Raw genomic sequence first — 27,997 nt, forward strand, 5'->3', positions numbered from 1 at the left:
AAGTCTGTGAGGAAGGATAGACAGTTGATAGGGCGAAGTTGCATTCAGTGGAATGGGTTAAAGTGTGTCTGATTCAATGCAAGGAGTGTCAGGAGTAAGGGAGATGAACTTGAGCATGGATCAGTACTTGGAACTACGATGTTGTGGCCATTATGGAGACATGGATTTCACAGGGGCAGGAATGGTTGTTAGATATTCCGGGGTTTAGATGTTTTCAGAAGAATAAAAGGGTAAAAGAGGAGGGGGAGTGGCACTGTTAATTAGGGAGTGCAGAAAAGGAGGTAGTTGAGGAGGGTTTGTCTACTGAGTCAGTATAGGTGGAAATCAGAAACAACAAAGGAGCAGTCATTTTATTGGGATTCCAGACTCAATATGTAGATAGGCCGACTAGGGGGGAGGCCATATTGGACTTGGTGCTCGGCAATGAACCAGGCCAGGTGTCAGATGTCTTGGTGGGAGAGCATTTCGGTGACAGTGACCACAACTCCTTGACCTTTACCATAGTTATGGAGAGGGATAGGAACAGACAGTATGAGAAGGTATTTAATTAGGGGAGGGGAAATTATACTGCTATTAGACAGGAGCTGAGGAGCATAAAGTGGGAACAATTGTTCTTGGAGAAATTCACAACAGTAATGTGGGGGTTGTTTAAGGAGCACTTGCTGTGAGTGCTGGATAGTTTTGTCCCACTGAGACGAGGAAGGACTGGTAAGGTGAAGGAGCCTTGGATGACAAGAGAAGTGGAGCTTCTAGTCAAGAGGAAGAAGGAAGCTTACGTAAGGTTGATGAAGCAAGGATCTGACTCGGCTCTAGAGGGTTACAAGGTAGCCAGGAAGGAACTCAAAAATGGACTGAGGAGAGCTAGAAGGGGGCATGAAAAAGCCCTGGCGGGAAGGATTAGGGAAAACCCCAAGGCATTCTACATTTATGTGGAAATAAGAGAATGATCAGAGTGAGAGTAGGACCGATCTGGGATAGTGGAGGGAACTTGTGCCGAGAGTCTGAGGAGATGGGGGAGGCCCTAAATGAATATTTTGCTTCAGTATTCACTAGGGAGAGGGACCTTGTTGCTCATGAGAACAGTGTGAACCAGATAAATAGACTCGAACAGATTTATATTAAGGAGGAAACTTTGAAAAGATCAGGATAGAAAAGTCCCCTGGGCCTGACGGGATATACCCAAGGTTACAACGGAAGTGAGGGAGGAAATTGCTGCGCCGTTGGTGATGATCTTTGCGTCCTCACTCTCCACTGGAGTAGTACCGGATGAGTGGAGGGAGGCGAATGTTGTTCCCTTGTTCAAGAAAGGGAATAGGGAAATCCCTGGGAATTACAGACCCATCAGTCTTATGTCTGTGGTGAGCAAATATTGGAAAGGATTCTGAGAGATAGGAATTATGATTATTTAGAAAAACATAGTTTGATTAAAGTTAGTCAGCATGGCTTTGTAAGGGGCAGGTCATGCCTCACAAGCCTCATTGAATTCTTTGAGGATGTGACGAGACACATAGATGAAGGTCGGGCAGTGGATGTGGTGTATATGGATTTCAGTAAGGCATTTGATAAGGTTCCCCATGGTAGGCTCATTCAGAAAGTTAGGGGGCATGGGATACAGGGAAATCTGGCTGTCTGGATATAGAATTGGCTGGCCAAAGAAGACAGCGAGTGGTAGTGGATGGAAAGTACTCCGCCTGGAGGTCGGTGACCAGTGGTGTCCCGCAAGGATCTGTTCTGGGACCTCTGCTCTTTTTGTATTTTATAAATGACTTGAATGAGGAAGTGGAAGGGTGGGTTAGTAAGTTTGCTGATGACACGAAGGTTTGGGGAGTTGTAGATAGCGTTGAGGGTTGTTGCAGGTTACAACAGGAAATTGACAGGATGCAGAGCTGGGCTGAGAAGTGGCAGATGGAGTTCAACCTTGATAAATGTGAAGTGATTCATTTTGGAAGGTCGAATTTGAATGCTGAATACAGGGTTAAAGGCAGGATGTTTGGAAGTGTGGAGGAACAGAGGGATCTTGGGGTCCACGTACATAGATCCCTCAAAGTTGCCACCCAGGTTGATAGGGTTGTTAAGAAGGCATATGGTGTGTTGGCTTTCATTAACAGGGGGATTGAGTTTAAGAACCGTGAGGTTTTGCTGCAGCTTGAGAAAACCCTAGTTAGACCACACTTGGAATATTGTGTACAGTTCTGGTCGCCTCATTATAGGAAGGATGTGGATGCTTTGGAGAGGGTACAGAGGAGATTTACCAGGATGCTGCCTGGACTGGAGGGCATGTCTTATGAAGAAAGGTTGAGGGAGCTAGGGCTTTTCTCACTGGAACGAAGAAGGCAGAGAGGTGACTTGATAGAGGTGTACAAGGTGATGAGAGGTATGGATAGAGTGGATAGCCAGAGACTTTTCCCAGGATGGAAATGGCTGTCACGAGGGGACATAATTTTAAGGTGATTGGAGGAAGGTATAGGGGAGATGTCAGAGGTAGGTTCTTTACACAGAGAGTGATGGGTGCGTGAAATGCACTGCGAGCAGAGGTGGTGGTGTCAGAGTCATTAAGGCCATTTAAGTGACTCTTAGACAGGCACATGGACAGCAGTAAATTGAAGGGGTGTAGGTTAGGTTGATCTTAGGTTATGATAAATGGTCGGCACAACATCGTGGGCTGAAGGGCCTGTACTGTGCTGTAGTGTTCTATGTTCTATGTCAGTCCCGCCATCCCAGGGATCAGTCTGGTAAACCTTTGCTGCACTCCCTCTAGAGCAAGAACATCCATCCTCCGATAAGGAGACCAAAACTGCATGCAGTATTCCAGGTGTGGCCTCACCAAGGCCCTCAGCAAGACATCCTTGCTCATGTCTCAGCTGAGCCTTGCTTTCCATGTCCTGAAGCGGAAATTATTCGGGTGCCCCTTTAATTAGTCCAGAAATGCAGTAACTGACTCCTCACACAATCCCTCAGACCCCCACCCCTGGTGATTTTATTCCAAGGTTATTTTCCAACTGCGTTATTCCATCGGCTGTTGAAATGATGCTGCTCCAGTTCTACGATCAGACCAGCTTCCAACCCTCACCCACCCCCATCTCCGTCCAAGTCTCTCCTATTGTCCAGTAGGAGCATCATGTGCAGGTTTCCCTCCCTCCAATCACTCTCCTGCCTTGCCCTTTAACCCTGGAGCTCATCGTCATTCCAGTTGATATTCCTGTCCTCCATCCTGAACCATTTTCTGTGAATGTCCCCATGTCCCACTCACCCTCCCACCTTGAGGGTCTTTGCACAGTGGCCTATTAACCCCCATGAGACCATCAACTACCCTATCTTAGTTACCAATTTCCCACTTACAGGCTGCAGCTGCCTCCCCTGTGACTGTGACAATTGCCACCCAATACCAAGCCACAACCCCCAGGACCGAGATGGGTGAGGGGCTGACCATGCTCTGCACACCATGCCTCGCACGACCGGCACTGCATGAACAAGTCCTTCCCCTCCCTGGCCTGGAACCATGACGTGCATGCCAGGCATAGCCATGTAGCATGGTGTGCACTGCCCCATGACTGCCTTTACTTTCTGGCCCTGACTACACAGTGCACACCAGACTGGACTGCTTCAGACATATCCCCTCCCTTCATTTAACCCTCCCACTCATGTATCTCTGACCATCTTTTCCAGCCACTAACCTGCCTGAACTCCCCAAGTCCAAGTGGAGGCCTTCCCAGCCCTCCCCTTGCCTCTGTCCAGCCCCAAAACTACACCCTCTCCCCCTCAACAGTGAAGCTACTCCCCTTCTTTCCTATGGTCCAGCCACAACACCACAGTCAAAGGTATGCCTCCCACTTGCCTTCCCACTGGTGTTTCCTGTGTAGCCTTGGCGTGGAGTCGGAGTAGCCATGGGAGCAGTTCAGTGAAAGGTTGGCGAAGGCTGTACAATCATCAAAGTCACGACTGTAGTGCAGGTTGCCAGGTCAGTTAAATCTGGTCGTCAATCAGGCTGGTCTAACTATCCACCAGCTTCAAGTGTGAACATGATTCCAGCAAGCTGGGTGATTAATGAGCATTCATGAGATGCAAAGACATGCAAATTCAGTTCCCAACAAGGCACAGTAGGAAATCAAAACCGCCATTAAAGTCTGGATTTCCCACCGGTGGAAATCTGTCTTTTGGCCGCACTCTTAAATTTTCCAGTCCTGTCCTCGGTAATGCCTGCTGCTGCTGGCAGAATCGGGAAATCATACCCTTTGTCAGGAATTGCATCTTCTTCTCTTCCCTCACTCGAGTGTCGGTGAACCATTTGCCCAGTCGCACAAGTAAAATCAATTCAAAGGAATAATTCATTCATAAATTTAAATAATGACATTCAAACCTCAACTAAGTTTTAAAGTTCACTGTGCAAATGAAACTTTTTTTTACACTGGATCGAAATCGATTAGAAAGTAGAGATGTGAAGAAAAAAACTTTAAAGCTTTTTTATTATTTAAAAGTTGTTTGACTTTTATCTAACTGTGTGAGGTAATGCGCAGATTTTAGTACATGCAGAGGGAATGGTCGATGTCGGTCAGTTCATCAAAACGTCTGCTTCTGCATTTCCAATCGATCGGAAAGTTCCTGGGTGGTCTCGTGGTCGGGCAGTTGTTGAATTCTGGTGAGAGATCCTGGAGAGGGGGTGGGAGTCAAGGGGATCAAGGGGGCAAATCTAGTGAGCGGCACTGAGGGAACACAGTGTTGCAGGACAGGTGTGAGGCTGAGACCAGAGTGATGGCAGCCCAGCGATAACAAATACCCCATGAGTCATTCATTTTTGAAAGTGAATTGTGCGTATTGGTGAGGGAGGTGGGTGCGGTGCAAGGTGCAGGGTGCGCCATCCTGGAGGTTCGCCTTGGGCAACAAATACCCTTGCTCCAGCCCTGCCACTCTCTCCCGTATAATGCCATTCTTCCAGTCTTCCGACCTTCCCAGGTCAAGGTTTAGGTCCCAGAGGAGTCCCAGCTGATGCTCCAGCCACAGTGGGACCACCCCGTAAGAGGAGCAGGCTGGCTTTAACTGGCGCCCACCACTCACAATAATATTGGTTCCTGCTCAGGCATCCAGTTAATCAAGTTCGCACTGGTTTGGTTGTCGTGCCACCTGTGTTGTTGTCAACAGGGGTAGGTTAATCGTGCATTGTGAGCCCCCATTTCAGGAGTTATCAAAATAACCACCTGCTAGTGGTTTATTTTTATAGTGAGAGTACATGGCCCTATACTTGTGCAATCTGGCTGCTAGCTTCATGCCCGTTCTCTGTCTTAAATATGCAGCCCCTTACTCTGAGATTATGCTCTCTGGTTCTAGACTGTCCTACAAGTTATCTACTGCCTGTGTACACCACACCATCCTCGCCACAAGTTATCTGTCCGATAGAATCGCTGCAGTGTAGAAGGAGACCATTCGGCCCATCGACTCCGCGCCGACCCTGTGAATGAGCACTCTACCTAGGCCCACGCCCCCGCCCTATCCTCTGTAACCCTACACATTGATCATGACACTTAGGGCCAATTTAGTATCGCCAATCCATCTAACCTGCACGTCTTTGAACTACTGCCTGTGTGCACCACACCATCCTCCCCTCAGGTTATCAGTATCAGAGCCCATCTCTTCATTGTTTCATCCTGAAAGAGTAAAATAATCAGCACTGAAATGGTGGACTACTGACCTCTAACCTCATCTTCAAGTCGTTTATATGTTGCTGATTTTTCTGCTGTTCACAATTCAGCTTGTCAATAAGAGCAATCTTGTTTTCTTCCTCAGCTATCAGCTGTAAGAGATGGAAAATAAGAAAACGTTCTTACAAAACCAGGCCAAGTTGTTAAGTCCTGAGTTAAATAAGAGACAATAAAAATCTGCCTGGTCCAATTTTAGCAGGAATTCGACTTAATCATGTACCTATGTAGGTGCTGTTGTCTGCCATGTTTTAACCTCACCACATCTCTTGCTGAAACATAGGAGATCCTGAGGGGGTTTGATAGGGTGGACACCAGGGATTTTCCAGCCCCGCCGTGGTGTGTTTTCTGCCAGTGGTTGGGGCTTGCCATTGGCCACCAGAGGAATATTCCATCCCTGCCGATGTCTGTGTTGTTTTGTGCGTCTCGCCCGCCCTGCTGCTGGGAACCCGCCATGGGGGAGGGGGGGTCACCTTTGGCGGGACCGGAAGGAAAGGGCCAGAAAAAGTCTGGATGAAGAACACAAAGTCTACCATTTGGAGACAGAGATGAGGGGAATATTTGTCCCTCAAACGGTTGTTAGTCTGTGGTATTCTCTTCCCAAAAGAGAGGTAGAGGCTGGGTCGCTGAATTTACTTAGGGCAGAGTTAGACAGATTTTTGATGGACAAGGGAATCAAGGGCTATGGGGGCCTGTAGATGGAAAAATGGCACTGAGACCACAACCAGATCAACTGTGATGTTATTGAACAGAGGAGCAGGCTGAGAGGGTGGAACCGCTTACTCCTGCTCCGAAGTCCAATGCTTCTTTGGCGCTTTTGGAAAATGGTGCAAGGTGAGACTGGCAGCATTCACCATCATTGGGATGTTTGATTTGTGATGGGTTTTTAATCTCATCACTGTGACCAAGAGAACACAGGGTTGGTCAGTAAGTGGCTGAGATTATTGGTAAATGGGGAATGGAGGTCAGGTTCAGTGGTACTGAAGTCGGATGAAGCTCCCATTCTGCTGCTGAGTGTACATTCAGCTCTGTGGGGTTAAGGTGTTAGCTGGATTGTTGAGGTCACAAAGGGCATTGCTGCAGTCAAAGAGTGTCTTACACTGACTGACAATCTGCCGCTTCCTGTGCACACTCGCTCATCAAAATGCGTCCACAGTACAGAAAGAATGAGCTCTACGGAGCCAGGTTTATCAGCCTGTGGGTGGGATTTTTCTGCCTCGTGAATCTCTGGGAACCATCCGGAGTAAAAAGCTGGCATCAGTCAAGGCGACTACAAAACTGCAAAAACCCAACTGTCGATCAGAGAAAGAAATCTGCCCGGTCTGGACTGTTTGTGACACCAATCATGCAGCGAAGCAATCGACTCTTAATTGCCCTGTGAAGTGATCGAGCAAGACACTCGGTTATAAGCAAAGACTCACCCACCCTCCCAACTGAACAAAGAATGGCCATTATTTGATCACTTAAGGGCCTAAATTGCATGTGGGCAGATGGAGCTCCCCCACGGTTTGTAAATAGGGGGTACATGGCATGGCACCCTACTCCACCACCCCAAACCACTCCGCCCTGCCCACCCTGCCACCCACCTGACTGCAAAATCAATGGGGGAGGGGGGGGAATGCATAGAAACCTGGCCTTGTGGGAACGTGGTCATAATTTAGCAGCCAGGTCTGCCTCCTTAATGGCAGTGGCAAACAGAAGCAGATTCATTGGCTGTGAAGTGATTTTGGGTGCCTTACGTAGACAGGAATGATGTCAGATAAACACAAGTTCCTCCTTTAGCAATGATGATCTCTTGACATAATTTAGAAACTGATAAATTTGAAAAGAGAATAGAAAATACTATTCTAACCGGAGTGATTTTAAATGATCTTCAATCACTCATTTCTTCCCAACAGAGCTAGTCTTTACTTCAGTTAATTAAAATTGAACGCTGCCGCCTGGCTGAGTTCATCTTTAGAAAGCAATGGCAAAAAAAACTTGTAAAGCAACATTAGGAGTTGTGGAATAAGGATAGCTTTGCCGAGTGCAGTGTAAAACGTTGGGAATAATTTATTGCAGCCGAGGGACTGCTACTGAGCGGTAATCAGAACAGACAGGAGAGCTGAAGAGTGACAGAATGCGGATAGTGGAACTAATTAATCTCTGACTTTGTGTTTGGAGGCTCCCTGAGTGGTTGTCAGGCTGTAAGCAGCTGCCGATGCGCACTTGTGCGCCAGAATGGATGGGTTACCACAAAGTTAGAGTCTTTATGCAATATCTTTCCTTGGCTCCAATCTTCGTTGAAGTTGGGAGTGTAGGGACAGATTTTGGTAGTCGGTTTTGACGATAGTTCAGCAAAAAAGCCCAGGGTGTTTTAACTCTCCTGCCTCATTTAAATGGCACTTGATTTACTAACCCATTTCCTCTGTGAATTGAGGACTGCTGGGGACCATTTTAGCACAATTTTCAAATTTGAAGAGGGTGGAGGAGAGGTTCACCAGAAGGCCACTGGAGGACAAAGAGTTAAATGGGGACAGGTTGCACAGACTAGGCACGTATTACCTCGAGTATAAAAGATTAAGGCTGATTTTGTTGAGATAAAGAACAAGACCACAAGAAATAGGAGCAGGAATAGACCACACAGCCCATTGAGACTCCTTTGCCATTAAATGAGATCGTGGTTGATCTAAGACCTTCACTCCATTTTCCCAACCGTTCCCCACATTCCTTAATTCCCTGAGAGATCAAATTTCTGTCTATCCCAGCCTTAAATATATTCAATGACGGAGCATCCACAACCCTCTGTGGTAGAGAATTCCAAAGATTCACAAACCTTTGAGTGAAGAAATTTCTCGTCATGTCAGTTGTTTAAGATAATTAAAGAGTTTGACAGGATAGATAGACAGAAACTATTTCCACTGATGGGTGGGGAACAAGGGGGAGGGGGTAGAATCTTACAAGTGTCAATTGTGGCTCTTGCCTCTGAATCACAAAGTTCCAGGTTCAAATCCCATTCCAGAACTTGAGCACAAAAATCAATGGTGATGCTTTTGTGCCGTACTGAGGGCGTGCTGCACTGTTGGAGGTGCTGCACGTTGGAAGAGGCATTAAATCAAGGATTGAAAAGATCCCATGGCAATACTTTGAAGAGCAGGGGTATTATCCCTAGTGTTGTGGGACGGAACGGTGGCACAGTGGTTAGCAATATTGCCTCACAGCTCCAGACCCGGATTCAATTCCAGACTTGGGTGATTGTGTGGAGTTTGCACTTTCTCCCCGTGTCTGCGCGGGTTTCCTCCGGGTGCTGCGGGTTCCTCCCACAGTCCAAAGATGTGCAGGTTAGGTGGATTGGCCATGTTGAATTGCCCCTTAGTGCCCCAAAAAAGGTTAGGGGGTTACTGGGTTACGGGGGTAGGGTGGGTGTGTGGGCGTAAGTAGGGTGGTCTTTCCAAGGGTAGGTAAAGCCTTGATGGGACAAATGGCCTCCCTTCTGCACTGTAAATTTTATGGTTCTGTCCAATAGTTTTCCCTCAATCAACAGCACAAAAACCGAGATATTTAAATGATGGCCCAGAGTTAAAATAGTACTTCATTTCTGGGGCAGTGGGTCACAGTTCACTCACATTGCTGACCACATGTACAATTTATATAAATGACTTGGATGAAGGGACTGAAAGTATTGTTGCTAAATTTGCTGATTACACGAAGATAGGTAGGAAAGTAAATTGTGAAGAGGATGTAAGGAGGCTACAAAGGGACATTGATAGGTTAAGTGAGTGGGTAAAGAACTGGAAAATGAAGTATAATGTGGGAAAACGTGAAATTGTCCATTTTGGCTGGAAGAATAAAAAAGCTTTTTCTAAATGGTGAGAGATTGCAGAGTTCTGAGGTACAGAGGGATCTGGGTGTCCTAGTGCATGAATCACACAAGGTGAGTATACATGTACAGCACGTTATTAGGAAAGCTAATAGAATGTTGTCATTTATTGTGAGGGGAATTGATTACAAAAGTAGGGAGGTTATGCATCACTTGTACAGGGTGTCGGTGAGACCACATCTGGAGTATTGTGTACAGTATTGGTCTCCTTATTGAAGGAAGGATGTAAATGTGTTAAAAGCAGTTCAGAGAAGGTTTACTAGACTAATACCAGAAATACTAATACTTGTCTTATGAGGAAAGGTTGGGGAAATTGGGTTTGTATCCACTGGAATTGAAAAGAGTAAGAGGCGACTTGATTGAAGCCTTTAAGATCCTGAGGGGTATTAACAGGGTGGATGTGGAGAGGATGTTTCCTCTTGTGGGAGAATCTAAAACACGGGGTCACTGTTTAAAAATAAGGGTCCAATTGACAGATAATGCACCTAGTATTTTATTAGTCTTTTTAAAAATGTTTATTAAAACTTTTCCACAACAAAACCATACAACACAATTAACCAAAATTACACAATAGAAAAGATTTACAAGCAAAAGCATATATCAACTTTAACCCCCAAAATCAAACTCAACCTCCTAACAGCTGATGGTAACTAGCTCCTTAAAAAATGAAATTAACGGCTGTCATCCATAAGACCATAAGACACAGGAGCAGAATTAGGCCACTCGGCCAATCGAGTCTGCTCCACCATTCAGTCATGGCTGATATTTTTCTCATCCCCATTCCACTGCCTTCTCCTGATCCCCTCATTAATCAAGAACCTATCCATCTCGGTCTTAAAGACACTCAGTGATTTGGTCTTCACAGCCTTCTGCGGCAAAGAGTTCCACAGATTCACCAGCCTCTGGCTGAAGAATTTCTTCCTCATCTGTTTTAAAGAATCGTCCCTTTAGACTGAGATTGTGTCCTCTGGTTTTAGTTTTTCCTACATGTGGAAATATCCTAATCACATCCACTCTATCCAGGCCTCGCAGTATCCTGTAAGTTTCAATAAGATCCCCCCTCATCCTTCTAAACTCCAATGAGTACAGACCCAAAGTCCTCAACCATTCTCATATGACAAGCTCTTCATTCCAGGGTTCATTCTTGTGAACCTCCTCTTGACTCTTTCCAAGGCCAGAACATCCTGCTTTAGATATGGAGCCCAAAACTGTTCACAATACTCCAAGTGGATCTGACCAGAGCCTTATACAGCCTCAGAAGTACATCCCTGGTCTTGTATTCTAGCCCTCTCGACATGATTGCTAACATTGGACTTCCGGTTGCGGCTATGCCTGGGTAGGTTGCACGGTCAGCAGCTCCTGCCGTGAACGGACTTTTGGGCCCTTTTAAGGAGTCCCAGCGGCACTTGGACGACGATTCCCGGTGTGGGAAGGCAGCAGTGAGGTTCCCCCAGCACTGTATGGAGTGGACCAGGAGTGGAGTGGTCAAAAAAGCGGCACTGGAAAAGAGAGGAGAGCGAGGGCGGAAAAGCAAGATGGCGGCGGGCGGGGACCAGGCAGCGTGGGCTCAGTGGTCTCGGGAGCAGCAGGAATTTTTGAAAAGCTGCTTTGCGGAGTTGAAGGCGGCGATGTTGGCCCCTATGAAGGCGTCGATCAAGAGGCTGGTGGAGACCCAGAGGGCGCAGGGGACGACGATTAAAGAGGTGCAGCAGAAAGCCTCTGACAACGAGGATGAGATCCTGGGCCTGGCGGTGAAAGTGGAGGCGCACGAGGCGCTGCACAAAAAGTGGCAGAAGAAGTTCGAGGACCTGGAGAACAGGTCGAGGAGGAAGAATCTGCGGATTCTGGGTCTCCCTGAAGGCGTGAAAGGGTCGGATGTCAGGGCGTATGAAGCCATGAGGCTGGACACGCTAATGGGCGCGGGAGCCTTCCCGAGGCTCCTGGAGCTGGATGGGGCTCACAGAGTCCTGGCAAGGAGGCCGAGGGCGAATAAGTCGCCGAGGGCTGTGGTGGTGCGGTTTCACCGTTTTACTGACAGAGAGTGTTTCCTGAGGTGGTCGAAGAAGGAGCGGAGCAGCAGGTGGAAGAACACTGAAATCCGCATCTACCAGGACTGGAGTGCAGAGCTGGCCAAGAAGAGGGCAGGATTCAACCGGGCCAAGGCTGTTCTCCATCGAAAGGGGGTGAAATTTGGGTTGCTGCAGACAGCGCGGCTGTGGGTCACTTTTCAGGACCGACACCATTATTTTGATACGCCGGACGAGGCGTGGACCTTCATCTAAAATGAAAAGCTGGACTCGAATTAATGGTTTACTGCAGGTTGTGGGGATGCTGGGGAGTGGGAAGGGGTGATTTGATTTGATGTGTGTGTTTTCTGGGCATGTGTATCGATTTGGAGGGGCGGTTCCCTGCGTTTGAAGGGGGGAGGGGGGGCCAGAGGCCCTGGGCCGTTGGGAATTGGGGAGAGGCTGCAGAAGAAAGGAGCTGCGCCACAGGGGGCGGGGCCGGCCCAGGCAGAAAACGCGGGCTTTTTCCCGCGCTAATAGGGGGGGCGTGGCCCGATGCGGGGGGCGGTACTGGATGGGAGCCCGCGATGGCTCGTAGACGGAGGAGGAGGGGGGACTTCGAGGGGAATTCAATCGGGGGGAATTCAATCGGGGGATCGTCGGCAGAGGCGGGAGTGGCCGGGGTCAGCAGGAGTCAGCTGACTTACGGGAGTGCAATGGGGGGAGCAAGGGGGCTAAGCAATTGCCTGGCTGGGAGAGGGGAGGGGTGTGGGGGGGGAACTGGGTTGCTGCTGTACGGACTGAGGGGAAGCTGGAGGTCAGAGGGAGAGTTGGGGAGGGGAGCCCCCGCCTAGGGGGTTAGTGCGGGAGGCGTGGGCACGTGGCTGGCCTAAGAAAGGAGATGGCTAGTCCCCCAATCCGGCTGAACACGTGGAACGTGAGAGGCCTGAATGGGCCGGTCAAGAGGGCCCTGGTGTTCGCGCACTTAAAGGGACTGAAGGCAGACGTCGCTATGTTGCAGGAGACGCACCTGAAGGTGTCGGATCAGATCAGGCTGAGGAAGGGATGGGTGGGGCAGGTCTTTCACTCTGGGCTGGATGCGAAGAATAGAGGGGTTACAATCCTGGTGAGCAAGCGGGTGATGTTCGAGGCGATGAGTATTGTGGCGGATAATGGGTTAGGTGGATTGGCCATGCTAAATTACCCTTAGTGTCCAAAATTGCCCTTAGTGTTGGGTGGGGTTGCTGGGTTATGGGGATAGGGTGGAGGTGTTGACCTTGGGTAGGGTGCTCTTTCCAAGAGCCGGTGCAGACTCGATGGGCCGAATGGCCTCCTTCTGCACTGTAAATTCTATGATCTATGATCTATGAATGGGGGCCGATATGTGATGGTGAGTGGTAGACTGCAGGGGACCCGGGTGGTGCTGGTGAATGTATATGCCCCGAATTGGGACGATGCAGGGTTCATGAAGCGCATGCTGAGCCGGATCCCGGATCTAGAGGCGGGGAATCTGATAATGGGGGGGGGGAACTTCAACACGGCACTGAAACCGGCACTGGATCGATCTAGGTCGAGGTCGGGCAAGAGGCCAGCTGCGGCCAAGGTTCTGAGGGGGTTTAATGGATCAAATGGGGGGAGTGGATCCGTGGAGGTTTGCCAGGCCAGCGGCTAGAGAGTTCTCCTTCTTTTCCCATGTGCACAAGGCCTATTCACGGATACACTTCTTCGTGGTGAGTCGGGCATTGATCCCAAGAGTGGAGGGGGCGGAGTACTCGGCCATAGCGATTTCGGACCACGCCCCACACTGGGTGGAGCTGGAGTTGGGGGGGGGGAGAGGGGCCAGCGTGGGACTGTTGGCGGATGAGGAGGTCTGTGGGCGGGTCCGGGGGTGCATTCAAAGGTACATAGAGGCCAATGATAATGGGGAGGTACCGGTTAGTGTGGTTTGGGAGGCGCTGAAGGCGGTGGTCAGGGGAGAGCTAATCTCAATCAGGGCTCACAGTGAGAGGATGGAGAGGGAGAGATTGGTGGGGGAAGATACTGATGGTGGATAGGAGATTTGCGGATTCCCCTGAAGAGGGGTTTCTGAAGGAGTGCCGGAGCCTCCAAACAGAGTTTGATTTGCTGACTACGGGGAAAGCCGAGGCCCAGTGGAGGAAGGTGCAGGGGGCAGCGTACGAGGATGGGGAGAAGGCGAGCCGGATGCAGGCACATCAGCTACGTAAGGGGGAGGCAGTGTGGGAAATTGGAGGAATCAAGGATAGAGGGGGGAACATGGTGTGGAGTCCGGCCAAAATAAATGAGGTCTTCAGGGATTTCTACGGGAATCTGTACAAGTCAGAATTTCCGGAGGGGGGTGGGGGGGGATGCGGCAGTTCCTGGACCAATTGAGATTCCCGAGGGTGGAGGAGGGACAGGTTGAAGGTTTGGGGGGCCCGATCGGGATGGAGGAGCTGGTTAAGCGGTTGGGGAGCATGCAGTCGGGCAAGGCCCCGGGGCCGGATGGGTTCCTGGTCGAATTCTATAGGAAGTTTGTGGAACTGTTGGGTCCGTTGTTGGTGAGAACCTTCAACGAGGCGAAGGAGGAAGGGATTCTTCCCCTGACGATGTCTCGGGCGCTGATCTCGCTTATCCTCAAGCGGGCCAAGGACCAGCTGCAGTGTGGTTCGTATAGGCCTATTTCGCTCCTTAATGTGGATGCCAAGTTGTTGCCGATGGTCCTGGCCACTAGGATTGAGGATTGTGTCCCGGGTGTGATACATGAGAATCAGATGGGGCTTGTGAAGGGCAGGCAGTTGAATGCAAAGGTTTGGAGGCTCCTGAATGTGATCATGATGCCCTCGACGGGGGGGGGGCGGGAGGCGGAAGTGGTGGCGGCAATGGACGCGGAGAAGGCCTTTGATCGGTTGGAGTGGGAGTACCTGTGGGAAGCGCTGGGCAGGTTTGGGTTCGGGGAGGGGTTCATAGTTGAGTCAAATTGTTATACCAGGCCCCGGTGGCGAGTGTATCGACGAATCGGCTGAGGTCAGAGTACTTCAGGTTGTTCCGTGGGACGAGACAGGGGTGCCCCCTTTCCCCCCTGCTGTTTGCCCTGGCAATTGAGCCGCTGGCTATGGCACTAAAGGAGTCTAGAAACTGGAGGGGGTTGGTCCGTGGAGGGGAGGAGCATCGGGTCTCGTTATATGCAGATAACCTGCTTTTGTATATTGCAGATCCAGTGGAGGGGATGGCAGACTCTTAGGGAGTTTGGAGACTTCTCAGGATACAAGCTCAATTTTGGGAAGAGTGAGCTCTTTGTGGTGCATGCGAGGGGTCTGGAGAGGAGGCTGGAGGAGCTGCCGCTCAAGAGGGTGGAGAGGAGTTTCCGGTATTTGGGTATCCAGGTGGCCAGGTGTTGGGGGGTCCTGCACAAGCTCAACTTGGCGCGGTTGGTAGACCAGATGGAGGAGGACTTTAGGAGATGGGACGTGTTGCCACTCTCCCTGGCGGGCAGGGTGCAGTCCGTTAAGATGACGGTCCTCCCTAGGTTCTTGTTTGTGTTCCAGTGCCTGCCTATTCTCATCCCTAAGGCCTTTTTCAAGCAAGTGAGCAAGAGCATTATGGGGTTCGTATGGGCAAGTAAGACCCCGAGTAAGACCGGGTTCTTGGAGCCCGGTGGTGGCGGCGACACTGAGGATCTGGGGGCAGTGGAGACGGCACGGGGGGGAGGTGGGGGCCTCGGTTTGGTCTCCGATACGGAACAACCATAGGTTTGTGATGCACGATCAATTAAACTCAAAGACAAGGTTGTATCATAACTGAAGGCTTTAATAGCCTAGATCTGTTCCCCAGCAGCTTTGGTACAGAATGAGGGCTGCTGGGATGGCCGTCCTGCTTGAGGCGATGCCCGTGCTGAGCAGGAAGTGACGCAGTTCGTCGCTCATAAAGGAGGACCCCCTATCACGGTGTATGTACGCGGGGAACCCAAACAGTGTAAAGATACCCTGGAGGGCCTTGATGACAGTGGTTGTGGTCATGTCGGGGCAGGGGATAGCGAATGGGAACCGGGAGTACTCGTCAATCACGTTCAGGAAATACGTGTTGCGGTCGGTGGAGGGGAGGGGGCCTTTGAAGTCCATACTGAGGTGCTTAAAAGGACGGGAAGCCTCAATCTGGTGCGCCCTCTCTGGCCGGTAGAAGTGCGGTTTGCACTCCGTGCAGATTTGGCAGTCCCTGGTGACTGTCCTGACCTCCTCGATGGAGTAGGGCAGGTTGCGGGCCTTAATGAAGTGGAAAAAGTAAGTGACCCCCGGGTGGCAGAGGTCCTCGTGGAGGGCTCGGAAGTGGTCCACTTGTGCGGTGGCACACGTGCCGCGGGACAGGGCATTGGAAGGCTCGTTTAGCTTCCCAGGACGGTACAAGATCTCATAGTTGTAGGTGGAGAGTTCTATCCTCCACCGCAAGATCTTGTCGTTCTTTATCTTGCCCCGCTGTGCATTATCAAACATGAACGCCACCGACCGTTGGTCAGTGAGGAGAGTGAATCTCCTGCCGGCCAGGTAATGCCTCCAGTGTCGCACAGCTTCTACTATGGCTTGTGCCTCTTTTTCGATCGAGGAATGGCGAATTTCTGAGGCATGGAGGGTGCGGGAGAAGAAGGCCACGGGTCTGCCTGCTTGGTTGAGGGTGGCGGCCAGAGCTACGTCGGACGCATCGCTCTCGACCTGGAAGGGGAGGGACTCGTCGATGGCGCGCATCGTGGCCTTTGCAATGTCCGCTTTGATGCGGCAGAAGGCCTGGCGGGCCTCCGTCGACAGGGGGAAGGTTGTGGACTGGATTAGGGGTCAGGCTTTGTCTGCATTGTTGGGGACCCACTGTGCGTAATAACTGAAAAACCCGAGGCAGCGCTTCAGGGCCTTGGGGCAGTGAGGGATGGGGAATTCCATAAGGGGGCACATGCGTTCAAGGTCGGGGCCTATAACTCCATTTTGCACTATGCAGCCGAGAATGGCTAGGCGGTCGGTGCTAAAGACGCATTTATCCTTATTGTACGTTAAGTTAAGGATTTTCGCGGTCTGGAGAAATATTCGGAGGTTGGTGTCGTGGTCCTGCTGGTCATGGCTGCAGATGGTGACGTTATCAAGATATGGGAATGTTGTGCGTAAGCCGTACTGGTCAACCATTCGGTCCATCTTGCATTGGAAGACCGAGACCCCATTAGTGACACCAAAGGGAACCCTTAAAAATTGGTAGAGCCACCCACCTGCTTCGAAGGCAGTGTACTTGCGGTCACTAGTGCGGAGGGGTAGCTGATGGTAGGCGGACTTGAGATCCACCGTGGAGAAGACCTTGTACTGCGCGATCCTGTTCACCAGGTCGGATATGCGGGGGAGAGGGTACCCATCCAGCTGCGTAAACCTGTTGATGGTCTGACTGTAGTCAATGACCATCCTATGTTTCTCCCCGGTCTTTACCACCACTACTTGAGCTCTCCAGGGACTGTTGCTAGCTTCAATGACCTTTGGACCTCTGACCTGATGAAGGTCCGGTCCTGGGCACTGTACCGTCTGCTCCTGGTGGCGACGGGTTTGCAATCCAGGGTGAGGTTCGCAAACAGGGAAGGCGAGTCGACCTTAAGGGTCCCGAGGCTGCAGACAGTAAGGGGGGCTATAGGGCCGCCAAATTTAAAAGTGAAGCTTTGCAAGTTACATTGGAAGTCCAACCAAAGGAGTGCAGCCGCGCAGAGGTGCGGCAGGACATAAAGGCGGAAATTGTTGAATTTCCTGCCTTGGACAGTGAGGTTTGCTTGGCAGAACCCCTTTATCTCCACTGAGTGTGACCCGGAGGCCAGGGAGATTCTTTGGTTTACAGGGTGGGTAACAAGTGACAGCGCCTTACCGTGTCGGTGTGTATAAAGCTCTCCATGCTCCCAGAGTCGATCAGGCAAGACGTCTCGTGGCCGTTGATGAAGATCGTCGTAATTGCTGTTGCGAGTGTCCGAGGTCGATTTTGTTCCAGCGTCACCGAGGCCAGATGGAGCAGTTGTGGGTTGTGATCGGGCAGCATGTAGTCGGCTGTGCTGGCATCGCACATGGTGGTCGGGGATGTACAAAATGGCGGCGGGGATGGACAAAATGGCGGCACCCATCCGTCCAGCGTGGTGTCCGAGGGGCAAGATAGGGGGATGGCGGTGAGTGCCCTAGGATAGGGGGATGGCGGTGAGTGCTGGCCGCCTGGGGCCCGAAGGGAAGTTTGCCGCGGCGATCCAGAGACGTTGGAGACCACGGCCACGGCTCGTGCTTGGCAGACCCCCACAAAATGGCACTTTTTGCTGCACCCTTTGCAGGCGGAGGTGCGGGCTGGGCAGCGCTGGCGGGGGTGCTTCGCCTGCCTGAAGAAGCAACGGGTCCCAACGGAGCTAGCGGGCCGTCTTACAGCGCAGGCCTGCGGGGACACGGGGAAGGTCAGTGAGGCTACCGCCGCGGGATGCCACGCAGCCCAGGGGGCCGCTGCGTGGTCGGGCGCATAGGACTGCACATTTCTGGAGGCAACACCCATGGACCCTGCCAGGGCCAGTGCCTCTCTCAGTCCCAGGGTGTCCTTTTCTAAAAGTCTTTGGTGGATCTCTGAAGAGCTCATACCTGCTACGAAGGCATCCCAGATTAGAAGTTCCGTGTGCTCGCTGCCCGAAACTTGCGGGCAGCCACAGTTTCTGCCCAGCACCAATAGCGCACAGTAGAAGTACTCCAGGGATTCCCCGGGGCTTTGCCGTCTAGTTGCAAACAGGTGACGTGCGTAGACCTGGTTTACAGGCCGTGTATAATGTCCCTTTAACAGTTCGATTGCATCATTATAGTCCTTCGCCTCCTCGGGGAAAAGATTCCATGGCTTACTCTCGAGTGCAGGAGATGCAGTTTCTGTTCTCCTGAGGGGGTGCCTCCGGCCGTCTCGAGGTAGCCTTTAAAACACGCCAGCCAGTGCTTAAAAATCGCAGCCAAGTTCTCCGCGTGGGGGCTGAGCTGTAGACACTCCGGCTTGATTCGGAGATCCATTCTTTCAGCTTAAGAGTAGTCTATTAAATTGATGCACGATCAATTAAACTCAAAGACGAGGTTGTATCATAACGGAAGGCTTTAATAGACTAGATCTGTTCCCCAGCAGCTTCAGTACAGAATGAGGGCTGCTGGGACGGCACCTGTTCTTATACCCCGCCTGTCAGGGCGGAGCCACATACCAAACAGCCAATGGTAAGCTGCTAGGCTTACCCAATGGTCTACAGCCTCTCGGGTACTGCAATACCTGATACTACCACAGTTTGCACCGGGCAGGATGGATGGCGGATTCCTAAATTGGCATCGGGCATGAATTAAAAGGATGGGGGACCTATTCATTGACGGGACTTTTGCCAATCTGAGGGCGCTGGAGGAGAAATTTGGGTTACCCCCTGGGAAATGCCTTCAGGTATATGCAGGTTAGGGCGTTTGTGAGGAGGCAGGTGGGGGAATTCCCACTGCTGCCTGCCCGGAGGATACAGGACAGGGTGATTTCGGGCGTGTGGGTCGGAGAGGGTAAGGTCTCGGCGATTTACCAGGAGCTGCAGGAAGCGGAGGAAGCCTCGGTGGAGGAGCTGAAGGGCAAGTGGGAGGTGGAGCTGGGTGAGGAGCTGGATGAGGACCTGTGGGTGGATGCCCTGGGCAAGGTTAACTCCTCCTCATCTTGCGCCAGACTCAGCCTGATCCAGTTTAAAGTGGTACATAGGGCGCATATGACAGGGGCGAGGATGTGTGAGTTCTTTGGGGTAGAGGACAGGTGTGTGAGGTATTCGGGGAGCCCAGCGAATCATGCCCATATGTTCTGGACGTGTCCGGCGCTTGAGGGGTTTTGGAGGGGCTTCACAAGGGCTATGTCCAGAGTCTTGGATACTCGGGTAAAACCGAGCTGGGGGATAGCAATATTTGGGGTGTCAGACGAGCCGGGGGTGCAGGAGCCGAAAGAGGCCGGAGTTCTGGCCTTTGCCTCTTTGGTAGCCCGGAGAAGGATCTTACTAATGTGGAGAGACGCGAACCCCCCAAGCGTGGAGGCTTGGATCAATGACATGGCGGGGTTTCTCAGGTTGGAGAAGATAAAGTTTGCCTTGCGAGGGTCTGTGCAGCGGTTCTCCAGGCGGTGGCAACCGTTCCTAGACTTTCTCGCGGAACGTTAGGTGGAGGTCAGCAGCAGCAGCAGCCCGGGGGGGGGGGGGGGGGGGGGGGGGTGCGGGGGGGTGGTTTCTTGTTTTGGTTTATGTAAGGGGCGTTTGCACCATTTCTCTTTTATATATTTTCTTTCCTTTCTGGAGTGTTTTGTAAAAATTTACTAAAAAATTTTGAATCAAAATATTTTTTAAAAAATGAATGCTAACATTGCATTTGCCTTCCTAACCACCAATTGAACCTGCACGTTAACCTTAAGAGAATGGTGAACAAGGACTCCCTTAGTGCTTCTGATTTCCTAATGGACAATCTCATTATTCTATCGGGGGATGAGGTAGATTCTTAATTGTCTGTTTATATTTCCCAACAAACTCTACAAGTATTTCAGTCTTACCTCCATAGAATATAACTAGAAGCTGGAGCTGATCTCCTTGAACCGCTATGGCCTGGCTTCCACCTGAAGTAACAGCCAAAGTCTCAAACACCGCCCTGAGGTAGATCAGTAAAAGCGAACAAAGCAACTCGCACACAACCCAAAAAGCAGAAAGGTTTAGATATTCCAACTCGGCACGTGGCAGGGATTTTAGATTCACAGGCAATGAAAAGCCACACTCCTTGTACCCCTCTAGGGAAACATGATGTCACGTTACCTGGTTGTGAAAGGTCACAATTAGCAGGATGACAACAATCAGCTGAAACCTTTGTTATAGGGACTGACTTACTTAGACCACCAAGTTTCAATCAGAGCCAGAGTACTTCAAGGTCCAGCCACCAGTTTCTAGTTATGGGCAACTAATGGCAGCTCTGTCTGCATCATTCACATTCCGAGAACCAATTTTTACGTATTTCAGTTTACCAATTGTAAGTGTTTCCAGTTTGTCACTGAGCATATAGAAACATAGAAAATAGAAACAGGAGGAAGCCATTCTGCCCTTCGAGCCTGCTCCGCCATTCATTATGGTCATGGCTGATCATCAAGTTCAACACCCTGATCCCGCCTTCCCCCCATATCCCTTGATCCCTTTAACCCCAAGAGCTATATCTAATTCCTTCTACAAATTACATAACGATTTGGCCGTAATTACTTTCTGTGGCAGCGAATTCCACAGGTTCACTGCTCTCTGGGTGAAGACTTTTTGCCTCACCTCAATCCTAAAAGGTTTACCCCTTACCCTCAAACTATAACCCCTAACTCTGGACTCCTCCACCATCAGGAACATTCTTTCTGAATCTACCCTGTCTAATCCTGTTAGAATTTTCATCCTCTCTTTCTCTTCTAAACTCCAATTAATGTAATCCTAACTAACTTAGTCTCTCCTCATATGGCAGTCCCGCCATCCCAGGAATCAACCTGGTAAACCTTTGCTGCACTCCCTACATAGAAAGAACATCCATCCTCAGGTATAGGCACCAAAACTGCACACAAAACTCCAGGTGTGGCCTCACCAATGCCCGATACAATTGCAGTAAAACATCTCTTTCCTATACTCAAATCCTCTCAGTCCTCTCACTCCTGCTTATTCTGTTGTCATAAACCTTGTTACCCATATTCTAACACACGCTTGTTCGCCCATCACCCTCGATTCTCACTAACCTGCACTGGTTTCTGGTCCGCCAATGCCTCAATTTTAAGATTCAAATCTCTTGAAGTAAAATCCCTTCATGGCACTATCCCTCCATGTCTGGAACCTCCTCCAGAGTACTTGACTGGAATTCTCCAGCCATTCACTGGCAGTGGATTCTCTGGTTCTGCTGGAAACGCACCCTGGTCCATGTGTTTCCTGGTAGCGTAGGGTGGCTTCAATGGGAATTCCCACTGACAACGGTGGGAGCTGGAAATCCTGCCGCCAGCGAACGGTGCACCTCATCCCGCTCCGGGAAAGACATAGCTGAGAGAATCCCACTCCTTGTGTACTACACACTTCCACTTCCCACTGTAGGCAGGCATGGCTTCAAACAACTAGGCCTTAAATTCTGGAATTCCTTCACTAAATATTACCTCCCCATGTATCTCTCCTTCTTTAAAATGCTCCTTAAAACCGACCTCTTTGACCAAGCTATTCTCCTCATAACTCCTCATTGTGTCTAATATGCAGCTCAGATAAGTAATTTGGCCCAAATAGTCTAGTTATTTATCATTAGGAATGTTTTACTTTCTTGGTTAACGGACATTGGGAGAAGGTTCTTATTTAAATATTCACCCTCAAGCACGTCATCCTTAAATTCAGAATTAATGTTTTTGTTTGCAAAGCCTGAGTGAGTACTATACAATATGAACAACCGCGATCTCGGCAGTGACCCGTGGGGGTCCCAACATTTTCCACTTCCTGCTTCTCTGAATAGATACTCTTTGCCCTTACTCTCGGTTTTCTGTCTTGCCGCAGCTAGCCAAAATTATCCAGAAAGTCCCCCCCCCCCCCCATCCCCCAAATTATTTATTCAGAGAGCTAGTGTAACAGGATGGGCAGAATGGCCTCCTCCAGCACTGTAACAATTCTGAATTCTAGGTCATGGCTGATCTGTGCCTCAAACCCATTTGCCCATCTTAGTTCTATACGCCTTGCTCTTGTTATGGGGGCCATTTTGCTCACTTACCTAGACTTCTGGTTTCTGATGCAGAGCACGGCCAACAGCACGAGTTCAATTCCCGTACCAGCTGAGGTTATTCATGAAGGCCCTACCTTTCTCCTCACCTGCGGTGTGGTGATCCTCAGGTTAAATCACCACCAGTCAGCTCTCCCCTTCACAGGGGAAAAAGACTATGGTCACCTGGGACTTTACCTTTCCTAGATACCTTTACCCAAATCTATCAATTTCAGTCGTGAAGGCACCGACTGATTCCCAACCTTTTGCGGGGGGGAGAATATTCCAGATTTCCACTATCCTTTGTGTCGCATGGTGCTTCCTGATTTCACCCGAGTGAACTTGCTCTCATTTTCAAAAGGACATTGCTTTTCTGTTGTACCCAGGATCAGATCATGTCTCTAATTTCCCACACTCAAGGGAACCTGCTTCCCTTCTTCGGCAGGTTCCAGATGCGCAGGGTGTCATAATATGCACCCATGCACATCATGAGGTAAAAGCAGGCAGTGACAGACACACAGGTGAGCCAATCAATGTACGGAACAGAACACGATCAATCACAAGACAGGACACCAGAGGGGGACGTCCACCTATAAAACACATGAGGCATCAGCACTCTGCCTCTTTCCACTTGTGATAGCTATAGTGATAGTCAGGGTGTACAAATCATTCAACACCTCCAACACATGGGTCAGAGCAAGCCTGGTCTAGATGGTTAGCTTTAGTTTACTTAGGGTAGTAGAGTCAACCCACAGGCAGCTGTGTGTTTTGTTGCTAGAGTTCAATAAATCTTTTATTGAACCAACACCTTCGTTTGGTGTATACTTGATCAGTTAATTGCATCGTGTGCAATTCGTGTTACCCCAGGGTGAACAACACGACACAGGACAGATAGAATGGTGGCATGGATTGGAAATTGATGCAGATTGAACTGCAATTTCTGCTGCTGTGAGAGTGAGCAATGGTTCCGGAAGACTTTACACAGGTAACAGAGACATTGCCACAGATTCAAGTCATCGTCTGGGTTGCGCTTACATTGCAAAAAAGGTCCTGGCGCAAAGTAGTCTTGTATCGCACTGACATTTTGGTTGTGAGTAAATTGGAGTTGGAATCTGGAGTCTGACCCGGCACTGTTGCCTTCTGTTTATGGCAAATAAAGATGTGGATGTCGCCATGGTCCCAGAGGATCTGCTCTCCCTTTAGAGAGAGAGCTGACTGGTGGTGATTTAACCTGAGGGTCACCTCACTTAAGGCAAGGGGCAAGGTTGGGAAGGCAGGGGGCCTTCATGGATAACCTCAGCTGGTACAGAGATTGAACCCACACTGTTGTCGTTGCTCCACATCACAAACCAGCCGTCTAGCCAACTGACCCACACATGCCAATCATATAACAAGGACTGGTAAAGCAATAATATAGGTTCTTTATTTGAATACAAGATTATATATATAGTAAATGGTAACTGGGAGGTGATTTAGACATGCCTGACTGTTAGACTGCTGCTCTATTCTGCCCACAGAGTACATGGAATTATACATCACCTCCCGTCACATGGTAGATAGTGCTGGACAGTAGGATATGCTCCCTAAAAGTACACCACAACAGGCAAAAACTCTCTGAAGAAACAATTTGCATAGTGTCAATCTCCCACGTTCTCCCTGCAACCCTACACATTCTTCCTTTTCAGAGAATAGTCTAATTCCCTTTTGATGTGTTGGGTACTCTGCTACACAGACGAACCATAACCCTAGAATCTGTGGACCTATTCCTAATACTATCTTGTAGTGGCATCAGCACATGGTGGATGTCTGAGTGGCTTGCTATGATCTCTGTGCCCTGAGCTGTCTTCTGCTGGACTGCCCAGGAAGTGTCGTGTTCCCTGTTTTGTACTGTGTATGCTCTTGCCTGTGGTGTTGTGTGTGTGTTGATTTGTCCATTGATCTGTCCATCAGTATGTATGTGCTATGATGTTTACCTGAATATCATGACACCTTTTGAATGCTTCGATTGCATTTGCCTCCAGAAGGCACTACATTCCAGATCCTAACCAATTACTGAATGAAAAAGCTTTCTCTCATATCCCGTTGCTGCTTTGTCCAATTACTCTAAATCTGTGCCCGCTCTTACTCAATCCTTTAATTTTTTAAAATTTAAAGTACCCAATTATTTTTTCTCCAATTATGGAGCAATTTAGCGTGGCCAATCCACCTACCCTGCACATCTTTGTGTTGTGGGGGTGAGACCCACGCAGACACCCACGGAGAATGTGCAAACTTCACATGAACAGTGACCCGGGGCCGGGATTGAACCCGGGTCTCGACGCCGTGAGGCAGCAGTGCTAACCACTGTGTCTCCGTGCCACCCTTCTCAATCCTTTGACAAGTGGGAATGGTTTCACCCTATCTACTCTGTCCAGACTCCTTGTGAGTTTGAATATCTCAAATCTCTTCCCAGATTTCTTTACTCCGAGGAAAACAGCTTTTTTTTCTGCACCCTCTCCAATGCCTTCACATCTGGATGAAATTATCCAGCTGAGACCTAACTAGTTTCTTATACAAGTTCAACATAACCTTCTTGCTCTTGTACTCGATGCCCCTATTAATAATGTCTAGGAATCTGTATATTTTAACCCCTCTTTCAACCTATCCTGTCACCTTCAATTACTTTTGCACATATACACCCACATCCCTCTGCTCCTACACCCCGTGAGAAATGTACCCTTTATTTTATATTGTTTTCCATGTTCTTCCTATGGAAATGAATCTCTTCACATTTCTCCACACTGACCTTCATCTGCCACCTGTCCACCCATTCCAGCTACCTGTCTGTCCTTTTGAAGTTCTACGCTATTCTCCTCAGTTCACAATACCTCCAAATTTCATATCATCTGCAAACTTTGAAATTCTGCTCTGTACACCAACGTCTAGGCCATGAGGAAAAGCAAGGGTCCCAATACTGATCCCTGGGGAACACCACTACAAACCTTCCTCCAAGCCTGTGAAATATCCAATAACCATCGCTCTGTTTCTTGTCACTCAACGAATTTCATATCCGAGTTGCTACTGTCCCTTTATTCCCACGAGTTGGAACTTTGCCCACAAGTCTGTTGTGTGGCGCCGTATCAAATACCTTTTGGAAGTCCATGTACCCCATATCCTACATTGTCCTCATCAACTCTGTCTATTACCGCTTCAAAAAACTCCAGCAAGTTAGTAAAATACAATGTGCGCGATTCTCCGCTCCCGCGCCGAAGTGGCCACGCCGTCGTGAACGCCGTCAAGGTTCACAACGGCGCGAAACGGCCCCTATCCCGACCGATTCAGGGCCCGATAATGGGCTAGGAGCGGGGCCGCGTCATTTACACACGCCAGGCCTTGTCGCCACGTAAAGGCGGCACCACATACATGACGCGGCCGGCGCCACAAGAAGATGTCAGACGGATCGTGCGGGGCCATGGAAGACAGGAGGTCCTCCTTCAGAGAGGACGGCCCGATGATCGGTGGGCACCGATCATGGGCCAGACCCCATTTGAGCCCCCCCCCCCCCCCCCCGGTGCAGGATCCCCCCTCCCCCCCCCCCCCGCAGGCCTCCCCCCCAGCGTTCCCGCCGGCAGTGACCAGGTGTGGACGGCGCCGGGGGGGAACCCGTCATTTTGGGCTGGCCGCTCGGCCCATCCGGGCCTGAGAATAGCAGGGGTGCCGGAGAATCGCCATTTTGGGTGTCTCGGGCGATTCTCCGGCCTGCGCAGCGCGGAACTCGACGGGGCCGTTCTCGCCGCTTGGGAGAATCGCGGGAGGGCGTCGGACCTGCGTCGTGGGAAATTTTGGCGACCCAGGCGATTCTCCCAACCGGCGCGGGAGCGGAGAATCCCACCCAATATTTCCCTTAAGAACTCCATGCTGACTTTCCTTAATTCATCCACATTTGTCCATGTGACTCTTCATTTTGTCCAAGACGATTGTTTCTAGAGGTTTCCCCTAGATATTAAACTGACCATCTGTAGCTATCTGCACCCTTTTTTGAACAAGGGTGTTAACATCTGCAAATCTCCAGTCCTCTAGCACCACGCCTAAGGAAGACTAAAAAAATTAAGGCCATTGCCTCTGCTATTTCCATTCTCACTCCCCTCAATATCCTGGGATGCATCTCATCCAGTCCTGGTGTTTTATCAAATTTAAGTAGACAGTCAATCCAATACCTCTGCCTTATCAATTTTTTTTTTTAATAAACATTTTATTGAGGTATCTTTGGTATAGTAACAACAACAAAATAAACAATATACATGAAACCATAAACATAGTGCAAAAGCTCGTACAGGTCCCACCCTTATTGGCCCCCTACTCTAATCTAAACTACCCCCCCCCCCCGGTCTGCTGACGATTAATTTCCCGCAAAGAAGTCGACGAACGGTTGCCACCTCCGGGTGAACCCTAATAGTGACCCTCTCAAGGCAAACTTGATTTTCTCCAAACAGAGAAAGCTAGCCATGTCCGATAGCCAGGTCTCCTCCATGCTAATAGTATCCATCTCCAGGCTACCAGGGAAGCAAAGGCCAGAACGTCTGCTTCTTTCTCCTCCTGGATTCCCGGGTCTTCTGACACCCCGAAAATCGCCACCTCTGGACTCAGCGCCACCCTTGTTTTTAACACCGTGGACATGATGTCTGCAAACCCCTGCCAGAATCCCCTAAGCTTTGGACATGTCCAAAACATGTGGACATGGTTCGCCAGTTCTCCCGCACATTTTGCGCACCTGTCCTCCACCCCAAAGAATCTGCTGAGCCTGGCACATGTTGCGGACGTGTTGACTCTACTCAATGTGTCCGCCCATAGACCATCCTCTATCTCACCTCCCAGCTCCTCCTCCCACTTGCGCTTCAGCTCCTTGGTCTGCATCTCCTCCGACCCCATAAGCTCTTTATAAATGTCCGAGACGCTCCCTTCTCCTACCCACCCTCTGGAAACTACCCTGTCCTGAATCCCCCTTGCAGTAGGAGCGGGAAGGTTGACACCTGTTTACGAAGGAAGTCCCGCACCTGCAGATACCTGAATTTGTTTCCCCTCGCCAACCCAAACTTTTCCTCCAACGCCCTCATACTCGGAAAGCTCCCCTCTATAAACATATCCCCTGCTCTCCGCCATACCTGGAACCCCCCGTCCATGCTCCCCGGGGCAAACCGGTGATTATCACAGATTGGGGCCCAGACCGATACTCCTCCCATACATGCCACCCCCACTGGCTCCAAACTCTCAGGGCAGCCACCACCACTAGACTGGTGGAGTACCATCCTGGCGGGAACGGCAGAGGCGCAGTTAGCAACGCCCCCAAACTGGTGCCCTTACATCAAGCCACCTCCATATGCACCAATGCCGACCCCTCCCCCAACACCCACTTCCTGATCATGGCTATATTAGCTGCCCAGTAATAGTTGCTAAAATTTGACAGCGCCAGCCCCCCTCCCCGACTCCGCTCAAGCATTACCTTCCTTACTCGTGGGGTCTTGCCTGCCCAGACGAAGCCCATGATCACTCTGTTGACCGGCTTAAAAAAGGACCGTGGAAAAAAGATGGGGAGACATTGAAATACAAATAGGAACCTCGGGAGGACCGTTATCTTCACCGTTTGCACCCTCCCAGCCAGAGACAGCGGAAGCGTGCCCGATCTCCGAAAATCGTCCTTCATTTGGTCCA

General features: G+C 50.1%; 1 protein-coding gene across 5 annotated transcripts in view; it reads right to left on the reverse strand.

Moving 5' to 3' along the window:
• The window catches only part of LOC140388133 (uncharacterized), a 248,913-nt gene that overhangs the window by 117,612 nt on the left and 103,304 nt on the right, over positions 1 to 27,997 (reverse strand). For all 5 annotated transcript variants that reach the window (XR_011934104.1, XM_072471828.1, XM_072471826.1 and 2 more), the window contains exon 8: positions 5,684 to 5,785. Coding sequence is in view for 4 of the 5 variants with exons in the window: in XM_072471828.1 (XP_072327929.1) it covers positions 5,684 to 5,785 (102 nt within the window). In the remaining variant the exon portion in view is untranslated. The remainder of the gene's footprint in view (positions 1 to 5,683; positions 5,786 to 27,997) is intronic.

This window comes from Scyliorhinus torazame, chromosome 13, assembly GCF_047496885.1.
Source record: "Scyliorhinus torazame isolate Kashiwa2021f chromosome 13, sScyTor2.1, whole genome shotgun sequence".
Lineage (NCBI taxonomy): Eukaryota > Metazoa > Chordata > Chondrichthyes > Carcharhiniformes > Scyliorhinidae > Scyliorhinus > Scyliorhinus torazame.